The sequence below is a fragment of the Staurois parvus genome, unplaced genomic scaffold (genome assembly GCF_062004578.1).
Source record: "Staurois parvus isolate SC_StPar_1 unplaced genomic scaffold, SC_StPar_1.0 ptg000961l, whole genome shotgun sequence".
NCBI classification, from domain to species: Eukaryota; Metazoa; Chordata; class Amphibia; order Anura; family Ranidae; genus Staurois; species Staurois parvus.
In genome coordinates, this window is record NW_028318757.1 from 205,553 (window position 1) to 223,012 (window position 17,460).

General features: G+C 41.0%; 1 protein-coding gene across 1 annotated transcript in view; it reads right to left on the reverse strand.

Moving 5' to 3' along the window:
- Nucleotides 1–17,460, reverse strand: part of LOC149441653 (striatin-interacting protein 1-like) — a 301,884-nt gene that overhangs the window by 201,543 nt on the left and 82,881 nt on the right. The window contains exon 2 of the mRNA XM_089657068.1: nucleotides 13,176–13,245. Within this exon, the coding sequence (XP_089513194.1) occupies nucleotides 13,176–13,245 (70 nt within the window). The remainder of the gene's footprint in view (nucleotides 1–13,175; nucleotides 13,246–17,460) is intronic.

Sequence of the window (17,460 nt, forward strand, 5' to 3'; positions counted from 1 at the left end):
TCATGGATGGCATTGTGTCTCTGGGCGCTTTTGATCACTGAAAATAATCTCGGACACCTGTGATAATTAGATTGGCAGGTGACCCCAATTTAAGGAAAAACTACTAAAGGAGGGTGTTCCACATTATTAAGCAGAGCACCATTTTCAAGCAATATGGGGAAGAAAAAGGATCTCTCTGCTGCCAAAAGGAGTGAAATAGTTCAATGCCTTGGACGACGTATGAAAACATTAGATATTTCACGAAAACGTAAGCGTGATCATCGCACTATTAAGAGATTTGTGGCTGATTCAGAGCACGGACGGGTTCGTGCAGAAAAAGGTACATTGAGGAAGATTTATGCCAGATCCATGCATCGGATCAAGAGAGCAGCTGCTAAAATACCATTACATAGCAGCAAACAGATATTTGAAGCTGCTGGTGCCTCTGGAGTCCCATGGACATCAAGGTGTAGAGTCCTCCAGAGTCTTGCAACTGTGCATAAACCTTTTATTTGGCCACCAATAACCAATGCTCACAAGCAGAAATGGCTGCATTGGGCAGAAAAATACATGAAGACTAATTTTCAAACAGTCCTGTTCACTGATGAGTGCCGTGCAACCCTGGATGGTCCAGATGGATGGAGTAGTGGATGGTTGGTGGACGGCCACCCTGTTCCAACAAGGCTGCGACGTCAGCAAGGCGGTGGTGGAGTCATGTTTTGGGCCGGAATCATGGGAACAGAGCTGGTCGGCCCCTTTAGGAGCCCCGAAGGTGTAAAGATGACCTCTGCAAAGTATGTGGAGTTTATGACTGACCACTTTCTTCCCTGGTACAGAAGGAAGAACTATGCTTTCCGTAATAAAATCATCTTCATGCATGACAATGCACCATCTCATGCTGCAAAGAATACCTCTGCATCAATGGCTGCTATGGGGATAAAAGGAGAGAAAGTCATGGTGTAGCCTCCATCCTCCCGTGACCTCAATCCTATTGAGAACCTTTGGCGCATCCTCAAGCAAAAGATCTATGAGGGTGGGAGGAAGTTTACATCCAAACAGCAGCTCTGGGAGGCTATTCTGACATCTTGCAAACAAATTCAAGCAGAAACTGTCCAAAATCTTACAAGTTCAATGGATGCAAGACTTGTGAAGCTGCGATCAAATAAGGGGTCCTATGTTAAAATGTAATGTGATCTGTTAAAATGTTGAAAAAGTTAAAATGTTGTTAAAAGTTTGATTGAAATAGCTATTGATTTCCGTAAATACGCTGCAAACACAACAAATGACAATTTTCAGTTCTTTACAACCTATAAAGTGTTTTGAAACTTACTGTGCGTAATAATTTGAAACAGTGCATTGTAAGTTTATGTTTAAAAAAAATACTGTTATTAGGAGGTTTGTTCAATAAAATTTGAATTGTACTCTTAATAGTTGATAACATGAGAATTATGCTGACTGTTATTTACATCAATTATTTAGGTAAATGAGAAAAATATCATTTGCATAATAATTTGTGGTTGTATTTCCTCCATGACCTACTGGAGCATGATTCCCCTTTTAACTCTGGGTCCCATTCCACCTCTACTGGAAATCCGCTTGTCCACCCTGGCATATGATGTTGGGTATCACATCAGATGGTCCTAGCTCTTATGTGCATTATCCGTTTGTTTTGCACTTACATAGATTCTGACTGTAGCTACTGCAATAATATTGGCCACTACTTTATTGGTTACATGGTACTGGGCCTTACAGAGCCGTAATTCACAAATTTGCTGCCTTGTATTGTATTGATCGAGTCAATATTGCCCTAATGTACCGTATTTTCCGGCGTATAAGACGACATTTTAACCCCTGGAAATCGTCTACAAAGTCGGGGGTCGTCTTATACGCCGGGTGCTGTGCTGAAACCTTACCGTACTTCCGGGTTGACGCTACTGCGCATGTCTTTGGCAGCAGTAGACGATCGCGGATCACCATAGCTCGCAGAACTGCATGAGACGTCGGATGCAGCAGTGCTCGATTGAGCTTGACTGAAACTGTGATATGCAGAGAAGGGATACACAGTGATTCTGCGCATGTCACAGTTTCAGTCACGATCAATCGAGCACTGAATGGCTACATCCGACGTCTCATGCAGTTCTGCGAGGAATGGCGATCAGTGATCGTCTACTGCTGCCGAAGACATGTGCAGAAGCGTCAGCTCGGAAGTACCGGTATGGTACTGCTGCATCCGACCTTGTCCCCTTAACTTCTATGAGATACGGTAATTAATTATTAATATTATAATGTCTGTGGCAGTTCTGTGCAATTTATGGTATCTTGGAGACAGGCAGGGCTGGGCAGGCAGGGAGAGCTGACCCACCCAATCCAAGCAGGCTTTGTATGCAGTGTGCACAGTGTGCACAGAAAATACTGGTACATTGCTTGCCGTGATTGGTTGGAAGAGGGGGATAGTCTTATACGGCGAGTATAGCCCAAACCCTATATTTTAACAGGAAAAGTAGGGGGGTCGTCTTATACGCCCAGTCGTCTTATACGCCGGAAAATACGGTATTATACCGATCATTTTGACGGAGATCAGGAAATATAGTTGTGTGGGAACCAGTGATACAGTCCACTCATTAGCTTTGACGCACACCTGAGAGACTGAATATCAACGCGCTTGGAAATTGCCGCATCTAATCAGAAAACGTTTATGCGACTGTGACCTGGTTCTCACACTACTATGGCCTATTACGGTTGTATTGAATTGCCAATTTGAACCATATTTCACGGTCCATGAGTTCCTCCACAATTCGCACCCATTTTATTTAGCTGACTGTAGCTAATGCAACAATCTAAGCCTCTACCTTATTAGCTGCATGGTATTGAGCCTCACAGAACCGCAATTTACTATGATGCGGGCCTTGCACTGTGTGTACTGCGCCAATACTGGCCTACTGTACTAGGTCGATCGCCTTGATTGAGATCAGGAAGCATTTTTGTTTGAGATCCACTGATACAGTCTACTCATTAATATTGTCACACACCTGAATTATTGAATATCTCCGCAGTGGGAAACTGATGCCTCTAATCAGGGTATCTTTTATGCGACTGAGCCCCAACGCTCACAATACTAAGGTGTATTAAGGCCATTTTGCTTTGCCAGTTTGAACCATATTTCATGGCACATGGGTTACCCCACAAATAGCCACTCCATCTTCCTTTAATATTTACATTGCTGTTGTGTGACGCTGTTACTGTGTAGCAAAACTTTACCCTGATATACGCTTAATCCATAGTGTTTTGACCTGAGCTTCCGACCTACATATGAGCCCATAGGGACCTCTTCCAAATTATCATACTCCTCCTCACGCTTCTTCTCATGTCCTGGGCTTTATATGAATGCGTAGTTCTTTTGTGCATTGTACACATAGTTCCCACTTTCCCCCTCGCTATGCTTGGCATCATATATACACCGTTCTTCATATCTTGGATGCTCTACCTTTTCCCCTAATCTAATCTGTGTCATTACCTCAGACATCCAGGTTTTAAATAGCCCTCAAATGCAAGTTCACTAGATGGCCTTGGATATGGTATCCAGCTATGTCTCTGACATAAACATTACCCACCTATTTTATATACCTCTAGTTTGCTTTGGGGTTGCACCAATGTATGATAAATGTATTTAGTTGATTAAGACTACGCTCTCGGCGGGCTGCAATTACACGAGGCCTCCTAGCACTGGTTCGTTTTCTTAAGTGCCTTGGTTTTCCCTCGCAGTGTGGTGGCCCGTGATACAGCGTAGAGTGCCTTGGTTAGGGCCTACACGTACACTATTCCCGGTTTCTGGCATGTCCAGATGGTTGGTTTGGTTTACATTTCTAAATACTTTTGAGTTATATTATTTCGGTTTCAGGGCTAGGTTTCATATAAAGTTAAAACGATTGGTCTGAACTGACACAGTATATGGAAAACAAAACTATTTTTTGTACTATCTTACAAGATTGCACTGTATGATTCATGAACAACTGCAGAATGAACCTAACCGCTATTATGTACTGCTTATATGTATAATTATGCCACGGCCGGTGGTATTACACCACATTAGTGCCCTTCCAAGACATTAGTATGTACAACCAGACATATAAGGAACCCTTACTGGGGGACATAATACCTCCACACTTCTCCATAAACACCTTTAGGCAGTCCCAGTTACGCATCTGAAGAGTCTCACTACTACAGCCACCACAACCCTACATACACCAGCTCTTACCTATACTCCCCTAAAGCTGAATAAAACATCTCCATATAAAAAAAAAATTGGCTGACACCCACCTACCTCCATGTGTTATGATGACCTCTCATTGGGTCTAGAGATGAGCGAATTATTCAAAAATTCGATTCGGCTGATTCGCCGAATTTGCGGGAGAAATTCGATTCGATGCGAATTTATTCGCCGCGAATTTAACTTATTTAAAGGGTTTCTAGGCTTCAGAGAGCCTTTATATTAGTGCAGAACACTGTACCTTTAATTTAAATGCCCTTGGAGTCTGCTGGGGAAGAGAAATAATACTGTCAGTCAGTACGACATGCAGATGAGTGCCGTCGATCTTAGAATCACCACACACTTCACTCATTTGGGCAGTCACGGGGCACGACGAAGAAGAAGAAGAATGAAAAGAAGAAGAAGAAGAAGAAGAATGAAAAGAAGAAGAAGAAGAAGAATGAAAAGAAGAAGAAGAAGAAGAAGAATGAAAAGAAGAAGAAGAAGAAGAAGAATGAAAAGAAGAAGAAGAAGAAGAAGAATGAAAAGAAGAAGAAGAAGAAGAATGAAAAGAAGAAGAAGAAGAATGAAAAGAAGAAGAAGAAGAATGAAAAGAAGAAGAAGAAGAAGAATGAAAAGAAGAATGAGAAGAATGAAAAGAAGAAAAAGAAGAAGAAAAAGAAGAAGAAGAATGAAAAGAAGAATGAAAAGAAGAATGAAAAGAAGAATGAAAAGAAGAATGAAAAGAAGAATGAAAAGAAGAATGAGAAGAAGAATGAAAAGAAGAATGAAAAGAAGAATGAAAAGAAGAATGAGAAGAATGAAAAGAAGAATGAGAAGAATGAAAAGAAGAAGAAGAAGAATGAAAAGAAGAAGAAGAATGAAAAGAAGAAGGAAAAGAAGAAGAATGAAAAGAAGAATGAAAAGAAGAAGAAGAATGAAAAGAAGAAGAAGAATGAAAAGAAGAATGAAAAGAAGAATGAACTATATTACTATATCAGTCTCTAATGGATGCTGGAGAGTTAAACCCCCTAACACCTGCTGTGCCCATTATGAGGGGTTCCCACCATCCCTGTGCTGAGGTTCCAGGTCTGCACACCTGCTGCGCCCATTATGAGAAGTTCCCACCATCCCTGTGCTGAGTTCCTGGGTCTGTACACCTGCTCTGCCCATTAGGAGGAGTTCCCACCATCCCTGTGCTAAATTCCTGGGTCTGTACACCTGCTGTTCCCATTATGAGGGGTTTCTACCATCCCTGTGCTGAGGTCCCAGGTCTGCACACCTGCTGCGCCCATTACTAGGGGTTCCCACCATCCCTGTGCTGAGGTTCTGGGTATGCACACCTGCTGTGCCCATTATGAGGGGTTCCTACCATCCATGTGCTGAGATTCCGGGTCTGCCCACCTGCTTTACCCATTATTAGGGGTTCCCACTGTCCCTGTGTTGAATTCCTGGGTCTGTATGTACACCTGCTGTGTCCATTGTGAGGGATTCCCACCATTCCTGCACTGAGTACCTGAGTCTGTACACCTGCCAAAAGAAAGTTTCAGGATTTTGAAGGAGCAAAATACAGTAATACTGGAACAAAAATGAGCTGCGTGGTGGAGTTGCCAGAAGAAGAAGAAGAAGAAGAAAAGAAGAAGAATGAAAAGAAGAATGAAAAGAAGAAGAAGAATGAAAAGAAGAAAAAGAAGAATGAAAAGAAGAAGAAGAATGAGAAGAAGAATGAAAAGAATGAGAAGAAGAATGAAAAGAAGAATGAAAAGAAGAATGAGAAGAATGAAAAGAAGAATGAAACGAAGAAGAATGAAAAGAAGAATGAGAAGAAGAATGAAAAGAAGAATGAAAAGAAGAAGAAGAATGAAAAGAAGAAGAAGAATGAAAAGAAGAAGAAGAATGAAAAGAAGAATGAAAAGAATGAAAAGAAGAATGAGAAGAATGAAAAGAAGAATGAGAAGAATGAAAAGAAGAATGAGAAGAATGAAAAGAAGAATGAAAAGAAGAAGAATGAAAAGAAGAATGAAAAGAAGAATGAAAAGAAGAAGAAGAATGAAAAGAAGAAGAATGAAAAGAAGAATGAAAAGAAGAATGAGAAGAAGAATGAGAAGAATGAAAAGAAGAATGAGAAGAAGAATGAAAAGAAGAATGAGAAGAAGAATAAGAAGAATGAAAAGAAGAATGAAAAGAAGAAGAATGAAAAGAAGAATGAAAAGAAGAAGAATGAAAAGAAGAAGAATGAAAAGAAGAATGAAAAGAAGAAGAATGAAAAGAAGAATGAGAAGAATGAAAAGAAGAAGAAGAATGAAAAGAAGAATGAGAAGAATGAAAAGAAGAAGAAGAATGAAAAGAAGAAGAAGAATGAAAAGAAGAAGAAGAATGAAAAGAAGAAGAAGAAGAAGAATGAAAAGAAGAATGAAAAGAAGAATGAGAAGAATGAAAAGAAGAAGAAGAAGAATGAAAAGAAGAATGAAAAGAAGAAGAAGAATGAAAAGAAGAATGAGAAGAATGAAAAGAAGAAGAAGAAGAATGAAAAGAAGAATGAAAAGAAGAAGAAGAATGAAAAGAAGAATGAGAAGAATGAAAAGAAGAAGAAGAAGAATGAAAAGAAGAATGAAAAGAAGAAGAAGAATGAAAAGAAGAAGAAGAAGAAGAAGAAGAAGAATGAAAAGAAGAATGAGAAGAATGAAAAGAAGAAGAAGAAGAATGAAAAGAAGAAGAAGAATGAAAAGAAGAAGAAGAATGAAAAGAAGAATGAAAAGAAGAATGAGAAGAATGAAAAGAAGAATGAAAAGAAGAAGAAGAATGAAAAGAAGAATGAGAAGAAGAATGAAAAGAAGAATGAAAAGAAGAATGAGAAGAATGAAAAGAAGAATGAAAAGAAGAAGTATTCCAGTACAGCAAAAAGTGTATCTGCAGAGAGCTCCGCTATTTCTGACAGTTCTCTGACAGTTCCTTCACATTTACAGCGGTTGAAACATTGTATCTGTTTCCGAATAAAAACATCTGTATCCTAAATGGAAACAAATAGATACAATGTTTCAACCGCTGTACATGTGAAGGAACTGTCAGAGAACTGTCAGAAATAGCGGAGCTCTCTGCAGGGACACTTTTGCCGGCTGATCGGGAAAAATCCGATTCGTGCACCCGAAGTTGGCTAATATTCGGATTCGGCACGAATCGAATTTTTCCTGAAATTCAAAACGAATTCCACTTCGCCTGGTTCGATTCGCTCATCTCTAATTGGGTCCCATACTCTATACACTTCCCGCTTGCGAGATACGACCTTCTTGGTAGTCTTTCACAACCTTTCATCACAGCAACCGTCTCTGGGTCCGATACATTTCCGAATTCCACTGAACATTCGTGCACAACATATTGAATCTTTCACCTACATACAAGATTCTTAACAAAGGACAGCGTAGCTGGTCTACTCTGCCCCCGGAATTTACTCCATAAGAGAAGTTTTAGGAAACACGTTTGTATGACTTGATAACAATACATACCTAACACTTCTCGTCCTCATTACCTTCTGGCTTACTGACCTTTCTTCTCTTTTTCTAAGTACCCTCCCACCTTACCCCCACCCTTTTTTTTTTCCTTCTTCTTTCTCGTGCGGCAGTAATAGAGTCCGAGCACTACTTTCTCTCACAAACTATACAATGGCCTCTAGACACATTTCTACACAAACCCATCATACGCTCTCGGTGGCATCTCTGAATGCACGAGGCTTAAATATCCCTGAGAAACGCTCCCAACTTCTGACTTACATGAAAAGCCTCCAAGCAGATGTGATCTTCGTGCAGGGAACTCATTTTCGTGCTGATCAAATTCCAAAATTTGCCAATGCTAACTTCCAAAAAGCCTTTCACTCCGTCAACACAGAGGTAAAAGCAAAAGGGGTGTCTATTCTAATCTCCAAAACACTCCCGCTCACAATCACAGAATTTGTCGAGGATCCGGAAGGGCGGTTCCTCTTTCTTAAAAGGTACCCTTTACAACAAACTTACCCTGGCAAACATCTACAGCCCCAATACAGCGCAAGTAAGTTTCTTCCATAAGATCTCCAAAATACTGGTTACTTTCCAATCGGGCATCTTGATTCTTGGGGGCGATTTTAATGTAGCGTTGAACCCATTAGAAGACACGTCAACAAGTTTCTCATCATAACCTTCAGAGCACTTAAACAAAAACAGAACAGAATGATCTTCTTCTCCATGATACATGGCATACCCTTCACCCCTCTGACAGAGACTACACTTTTTTCTCGGCACCCCATAAATGCCACTCCAGAATTGATTATCATTTTCTATAACAAAAAGACCTACACACCTTAAAATCGGCCTCTATTGAACCAATGATCCTATCTGACCATCATCCGATTATGATGAAATTAAATCTTCCAGACGCCCCATTCTCATCTAAAACTTGGAGACTGGACCCCTTTCTCCTTACTGATTCTTCCGTTATTCACCAAATTCGTGAATCTTTGACCAACTATTTTAAGGAAAATTCATCTTCGGATACGACTCCTCTAATACAATGGGAAGCACACAAATGTGTGATACGTGGGCTGCTGTTATCCATCACTGCCTCCCGAAAGCGTCTAGCACAGGCATCTCTTACATCATTACTTCAAAAAATACGCAAACTTGAAGCCTCACATAAACGCTCCGCGGCCATACACACCATGACCGAACTTGAACAGGCATGTAAACAACTCAGAGATATGGTGGAAGAGAAAAAAAAACGCAATTTTATCTTATCTCAAAAACTTTATGAGCATGGAAATAAGAGCAGTAAGTTTTTAGCCAGAGCCTTGCAATCCAAAAAAGAGGCGCATACCATTCATCAACTTAATTCCAAACAGGGCCACTTGCTCAGAACTTCTGTGGACATCGCTGCAGAATTTGAGAGGTACTATTCTACTCTTTACAATCTGCTCCGACCACCAAAACATACCCCAATCACAAGCTAAAGAATTAGGAGTTTTAACATTGACGGAACTACAACAGGCCATTTTACAATTGAAACCAGGCAAAAGCCGGGGCCCAGATGGTCTTATAACCACATATTACAAATCCTTCCTTGATGTTCTAGCACATCCATTCCTAAAACCCTTTAATTCGCTGGATACCCCAGGGCAGTCCATGCGGCATCTCTCTGAAGCACATATCACGCTTATACCGAAAGAAAACAAAGACCTGACATCTCCAGCAAATTATTGTCCGATCTCCTTACTGAATGTTGATCTAAAGATCTTTGCAAAAATATTGGCCAATCGCCTATTACACATTATAGACCCAGTTATCTTCACTGACCAAGTGGGGTTCGTACCTGGTAGAGAGGCCAGAGACAATACAATCAGGGCCATAAATATATATCATTGGTTGACACAAAAAAAGAAACCTGGCTTCTTCTTATCCTTAGACGCGGAGAAGCCCTTCGACAGTCTAGCCTGGGACTACATGGAGGCTGTCCTGACAGGTCTTGGGCTTCCTCCACATCTCCTGACCTTTAATATGTCTTTGTATGCAATGCCAATGGCCAGAGTGAGAGTAAATGGCCTCCTTTCAGATGCTGTCTCGAGTAGCAATGGGACCAGACAGGGTTGTCCATTATCCCCCCTACTATTCATTTTCACATTGGAACCTTTTTTGAACTGCATTAAACAGAATGACAGTATTAAAGGGATTTTGATCAATGATAAAGTTCACAAAGTAGCAGCCTTTGCTGATGACATCTTGCTTTTCTTGACAGAACCACATATTACGCTACCTAATCTACTACACGTTTTCAAATTATTTCAATACTTGACCAACTTTAAAATAAACTTCACTAAATCCCAGGCCCTAAAGGTTTCCCTGAAACAGGATGTGATCAAACAAGCAACAACTAATTTTCCCTTTGTATGGCAATCCGAGGCCATCTCTTACTTTGGAATTCAATTGCCGACCCACCTTACAGAGCTCAGAAATGGGACAAACCGTTTTTCTCTTGGTTTGGTAAAGCTGCTATCCTTAAGATTAATGTATTCCCTAGACTACTATACCTACTGCAAACGATCCCAATTAAAATACCCAATTCCTTTTTTAAGTCTTACAAAACACTGTGTACCTCATTTCTATGGGGTACCAAACGCCCCAGAATTAGTTTCGACCAACTCACTATTCCTAAGAAGAGCGGAGGTATTGGACTACCTGATATCACACGATACTACATAGCTTGTCACTTGGCAAGAATAGTTGATTGGTCGACAAATGGCAACCGTAAGGCTTGGGTTACCTTAGAAGCGGCCTTTTCAGAGATCCCGCTAGCAGCCGCTCCTTGGCTGAAAAATACCCACACCCCACCTGAGTTCAGGGAACATCTTTTCATAGGCCCAACTCCTCTATCATGTTACTATCAGATGACTCGGAAAAACGGTTTCTCTTCCACCTCTGGCCCACATATGATTGTCCATATGCATATTATTTGCTAAACTAAATGATGACTTTACTGGCTCGGCTCCTACATAAGAATATGATCCATTTAACCGCACTTATCTGTCCTTCCATTGCTTCTTCTCCTTCCCCCAAATTCATATTTGGAGGAGGGAGGGGGAGAAGAGAGGGAAGGAAAGAGAAGTAAAGGAATAATTTTCACATTCCTTTCTCTACCTATTCTATCTTCTCAGACTTATCTTTATTCTTCCTTTAGTAAATACTCACATCATCCACATTGCCTCAACAGAATATAGCAGTTACTTCCTTACAGAGGCAAATACTTCTAGGTAACACACATTTTCTAATCCGGATACACAATACAGAACACACAACCTCTTCAAAGCTACCCATACCCGACACTTCATACCCCCTCATCATAAAAGCTCATTATTACATGGGTCAGTTCCCTTTACTATCTACATTACCTTGTCTAGTATACTCTTCATATCTGCAGATATGTAATATACACCTGTCTTACTGCATTGTTACGCTATGATTGCATTGTAATCTACACGTCTGACCCGTCTGCGACACGGGACGCCGTTTATTGTGTCTATTCTCGGACTGCGATCCATAGTTGTATTTGCTTTGCTATGCCTTATTCTTTAATAAAATATTTTTGGAGAAAAAAAATAGTAGAGAGGTGTTTTCTTGCTAAAAAACGCTAATGAAAAGAAGCAGCAAAAAGTTGCTAAACCCATGTTTTTTATGGCGTTTTTATTTGTTCTTAACATCAAATTTTATTCAAATTTAATAAAACAAAACATAGCAATGGTAAAAGCAAACAAGCAGTAATTACATAAATTAAAATATAGAGTGTTGTACCAGGTTTACAACATACATCAGGCAGGGCATATACAGAAGGCAGGATCTTACCCCGCCCAGACAGCGGGGAGGAAACCGCAAAGATAAATAATCCACAATCAAGCTACAGACCATCTGATGGGGCAAGGGGGAGGGAGGAGTGTATGTCAGGGGTAGGGAGGACAGGAAAGTGCTTGAGAAATATCCCCATAAAACTCGTGTTTTTAACATGGCAATGCTACTGGCATTTTTAGAACATTCAGTATGCATGAGGCCTTAGTGACATGTTAAAACCATAGTTTCAGTGTTACATGTTACTGAGCAGCCGCAGTAAACTCCCCCCTCCCCCGCCTCAATTGCGACAGCAGGCCAGGGATCCTCTTCTCACACCTGTTATCACAATTTTAAAAAGGTACAGGCATGTAGGGCTCTGTCCACCTGGCCATGTCATTAATTCACAGAGTTCCATAAATGGGAGAACTATAGCGACTAAGCCATTTTGGCTGATGGCTTGTACTGTAGTTCTCAATGAACTACCTGAGCACTGATAAGCGTTCTAGGTAGTTCATTGATCCTTCTGTCATTAAGTAACTACAGCTAGACAGCTACACTGATAGTCTACATGAGCCTGAGATTGCACCCGCAATCTGCTGATCATGTGTGCAAAGCTTTACAGACTTCTAATATATTAAAAAAAAAAAAAAACTAAATAAATAAGAAATGCTCATTTTGTTTACCTGCAAAAAGATGTACACTTATTATTTTTTTTCAAGATGAACTTATCCTTTAAGAGAGAAAGAGGCCCTCAAAACAACCCTTCCTCTTTCCTACCTGTGTGCTGGACTCCACAGATCGCCAGATCAGGCTCAGACATGGCTACCCCAAACAAGTGCAGATTTCCAGGCTCTGCCCTGGCTGGCTAAAATAAAAAGTGGATGAGGCTCCTCCCAACACTTGTGTCTGTGCAGGGTGGCCCCCAATGCGTAGCTGTGGATCAGGTGCCACATGTACAGTAAGTAAAAAGACTGCTGATCCAGGATGCCCTTACATTGCAGTAGTGGACACCCATTACAAAGATGGTGTCTGCATTATCCTGCCACAATGTCAGTGGCCGAGCACAGGAAGTTATGTAATCAGCTGTGTGCCAGCAGTGACAACGTGGTCCTTCCAGCAACTCTGGCGGCCATCTGCACCGCTGGTTTCCATAAAAGACGACTCATGTAGGCAACTAGCACTACATGTCCTAGCATCCCTTGCTGCTGATGAAGTGGGGAGACTCCCTAGCCTCCACTACCACCCAAGACTAGTGCCTTCTAACCCCCCACCACCAGCAGCAGTCCTAAACTGGCCCCAGGATCCTGGTGTCAGTATCTCCCCAGGATCTCTGCACTTGGGAGGCCCCTGCCACCTAGCATGGGGCCTGACAGTGAAAATAAACTGAAGTTGTGGTTCTGTCTAGCCTGAGGAAGCACAAACTAGGGGACAAGAGGGATGTGTGCTCTTTATAATAACGTGGTTCATGTGTTTCCTGTCTAAGTGGGAGGTAATGTAGCTGTTCTGGAAGATGACTCAAAGAAAAAAGCCCATAGAAGTCATCTGATGCTTACGAACCATCAATGCTTTATTAAATTGATATGAACAGTGCAAGCACATTGTGATCATACCTGAAAGTTCAGCTGCCCATCTGTCTGTATCAGCATAAACAAATTCTAGGTCTGGAGACTCTGAGTAACCCTGCAATAACAACATTATAAACAAATTTAAGGCACACATTTAAAGTGCAACATCATTTAAGTTTATAAAAGATAGCACATAACCAAAAGAATAAGTGCAAACTAATGAAAAGTTGATTCAAAGTGATTGTAAAAGTTTATTTATTTTTTTATAATAAACATGTTACACTTACATGCTATATGCAATGGTTTTGAGTGACAGCAAACTCTTTCTTCTGGGTTCCCCCACCTGAGTTCTTGGCTCATCCTCCCTTCTAAATGCTTTCTATGGAGGCACTCATGTGGTCTTGATACAGAGCCGGGCTGTGTGCATCTCTTGACACACAAAGAGTGACTCTGGCCCACGCCATATTCCCAAGAGAGACAGACAAACATAAGCTGCTGCTCTCGGACACAGCACTGGAGATTGGGCTCAGGTAAGTATTCAGGGGAGGCTGGGGGTAGCTGAAAGGATATTTACCTTTTTGCTATCTTGCAACTTTGAGATGTGTTAGTAAAACCATACATATCACCAGAACTACTTTGTACATCCAGGTGGATTACACCTTGTTTTTTTCAGGACAAATTGGGCATTCCTTTGGTGGTAAATGGTAATGGATATCTCCTGATTTTTTTTTTTATCAAAGGAAAACTGTCCCAAAATAGTAAAAAAAAGTTTTATTTAGTTGTGTGTTTTTTGTTACTACCATAACCTACCACCAAAGAACCCAAAATACATTTTCCAGCTCTTGACGATCACAGCGATTCCATATATGTGGATGTTACTTGCTTGTACCCACAGTACAGCCCAGAAACAATAGTGCACATTTTGTTTTGTGTTTTTTTACCTAAAAACACACTGACACTAACACCAATTTTTTTTTTTAATCTACATATCCTGACCTTTGACCCTGACACACACTAAATTAGATCAAACTGAGAGAGGGGGGGAGAGGGAGAGAGAGAGAGAGGGGGGGGGGAGAGAGAGAGAGAGAGGGGGGGAGAGAGAGAGAGGGGGGGGAGAGAGAGAGAGGGGGGGGAGAGAGAGAGGGGGGGGAGAGAGAGAGAGAGGGGGGGGGAGAGAGAGAAGAGGGGGTTTGTACAGTGACTGATTACTGTGATAGTCAGAGGCTATCACAGCGATCACGTGATCCGGCACTCTCAGTGACACCCCGGTCTTTGTGCTGGGAGCACATAGACAGGTATGCAAATATGCAGCTCCACAGAAAAAAGCCCAGTTCTGTGAGGCCGCATATTTGTGTGATGTCGCAGGGAAGAGGTTAATTCAGAGAATTCATTAAGGAAAAAAAAAAAAACAAAAAACGTTGGTCTTTGTTAGAAAACAACTTTCATCTGTCAGGACATACACTTGCCCTGAAAGCATATTACTCATTAAGAGAAGTATGACCAATCTTCTAATGGGGGTCACTCACAGGAGTGTACTTATTTTTGTACTTGTATGATCCAGAACCAGCTAAATGAAGACTGCTGGGTGACATCACAGAGATGTTCCTGTCACTGAATTCATCCTGACAATGTCACGATCCACCTAGATGCCTGACCAGCAGCTGACTCCACCTTGCAGTGCACCACTGAGAGCCTGAGTCAGCCACTCCCAGTGAGCACTGGAGGGGCAGAGTACAGAGTGGTACTGTCAGGGAGGGCATCATAGGACACTGTGGCGAGAACTGTCACCGGCTGTGTACCTCGGACACGGCCGTTGACAGATCTATGTACCGGCCCCGTTGCCAATACCATGTGAACTGCTGTGACCAATCACAGCAGGCCACATGACAGTTGTATACAATGGATGGCTTCCTTTCATGTCATCTATTGTATACAAGTGTGTCTAGCTGTGAATGGTCACAGTGATCACATGCACAGGCTGGGCCAATCACAGCCCATCTGCATCATGTGATTACCCGTGACCAATCACAGCTAATCACAATGAAAAAACCTGAATTAATCGATTGCAGTTAAATGCTTGCTTATAGGAAAGAAATTCTTTGCTATACGCAATCAAATTGTGTAAAACAAAATAGTCACTTCCCCAAAGTAGTACAATGTTAATATGGTAACATTATACTACTTTGGTCATAGTGTAATATGAAAAAAAAAAAAAAAATCTTGAAAAAAATGTAATACAAAAATAATTTTTTTTTTTTTTTTTTTTTTCCATACTGTCACCAGTCAGTGTCCCTGATCACAGCCACACCAGTTATATGATGACATAGTACTGCACTGGTGACAGTATGAAAAAAAAAAAAAATTGTAAACTTTTTTTAATTTCTTAATTTTGCAAAAAATTGAAAAAAAAATTACAACTTCAAAAAGCTTGCCATGCCTCTTATGAAATACAGCGGACTGTCTACTTTGCAAAAAGGGGTCAATTGGGGGATAGCTGTACTGTTCTGACATGTTTGGGCCTCAAGAAATTAGATTGGCTGTCAGTATTCAGGATTGATCCAGTTTTCATATGTATATATCTATAGATCCAATTTTCAGATATATCCCATAGTTTGTGAACTCTATAACTTGCCTAAAGACTAAATAATAAATACTGATTTGGGTTATTTTCACCAAAGAAATGTAGCAGAATACATCTTGGCCTAAATTTATGAAGAACAATTATTCATTTGCAAACTTTTATAACAAAGAAAAACCTTTTTTTTCAAAATGTTCGGTCTTTTTATGTTAATTTAGCAAAAAAATAAAAACCCCAGTGGTGATTAAATACCACCAAAAGAAAGTTCTAGTTGTGTGAACAAAATGACAAAATTTTAGTTTGGGTACAGTGTTGCATGACCACGCAATTGTCGTTCAAAGTGTGAGAGCGCTAAAACCTGAAAACTGGCCTGGGCAGGAAGGGGGTAAAAGTTCCTGGTACTGAAATGGTTAAGGGGCATATTTATAAAGCAGTGATTTTTTTTTTGTTCTTTATTTTAATAACAGCACATTGTATTAGTACAGAGACCAAATAGATAAACAATATATTTACATCTCCATAACACTGACCCATAAATAGGAACAGCAATATAAAAGATAATCAAACAGCGTCATTCAGTACCAGTTTTCTTCAAAGGAGTTGGGCACTCAGGTCCAACTCTGGAGAAACCAAAGGCACCAGTCCAAATATTTCAGGGATCTCAATGTAGAGAAAGTCATTCCTTTTTTAAACAGCAGTGAGAAAAAATGAAAAGATAAAAGAGTTTGTCCAAAGGAAAGAGGGGGAGGAGGTAGAAGGGCTAAAAAAAGGGGGGGGGCAAGGAAGGGAGGGTTACAAAAGAGGGGAAGTCTATTCATGTCCCCCTCCCCCCCCAACTACCTCAGGTCAACTGTGCCAGTTCCCAGGGCAGAATATTTTGATGAATTACACCAGCAGAGCAGTGTATTCCTCTGAATAGTTATACTTGTGCCAGTAATACCATTGCTTAAATTTTTCACATACCCCTCTCTCCACGGCGATCAAGAGCCCATAATGTTTTGCAACCAGACAGATACAGTATGGTCAGTGCTTGTTTCTGTTTCCAAAAGAGGGGATTTCAACTTTTCGCTGCCATGAGCAATAATGGTAGAATGGACCATCTATAGCATTTGCCATGATAACCGTGATGATGCAGTAGGTAGAACACAGATTCCCTGGGCAGCACTTGGTCTGTAAATTTCTGAGATACAAGATGCACTCCGTTCCAAAAAGCCTACAGCAGGTGGCAGGAGCAGAAAACGTGGAGTAGAAACCCAGTCTCCTCCCCACATCGCCAGCATAAATTGGTACATTGAGGAAACGTCTTGTTTAGTCTAGTGGGTGTGTAGTACCAGACAGTGTCAACAGTTTAAAGCCAGATTCCTGGTATTTAGAACAGATATAAATTTTATACGTGAACTCAAGGATTCTCTCCACCTGTCTGTGAAACGCAACCCTAAGTCTTGTTCCCATTTGGAAATGTGTAGGGCAGTGTGTATGTCGAGGGTGAGGAGGCCAGTAGTTCGTAAGTCTGCAAAATCGCATGATGGATCGGAGAGTTCTCTGAGCATAGAGTTTTACATGGAGTAAGGCTACGGTTGAAGGTTGCAACTGCCACAAGGATAATTCCGCAAAAGGTGAGGGGTTTCCATAATTTGTCAGGACTGGAGGCTGGATTCTCCACTATGGGGGGGTCAGTGGGGAGGGCACTGGTGAGGTCTGGAAGAGTTTGTGGCAAATATGCCACATCTCTCCCACAGTGGGATGTGCAAG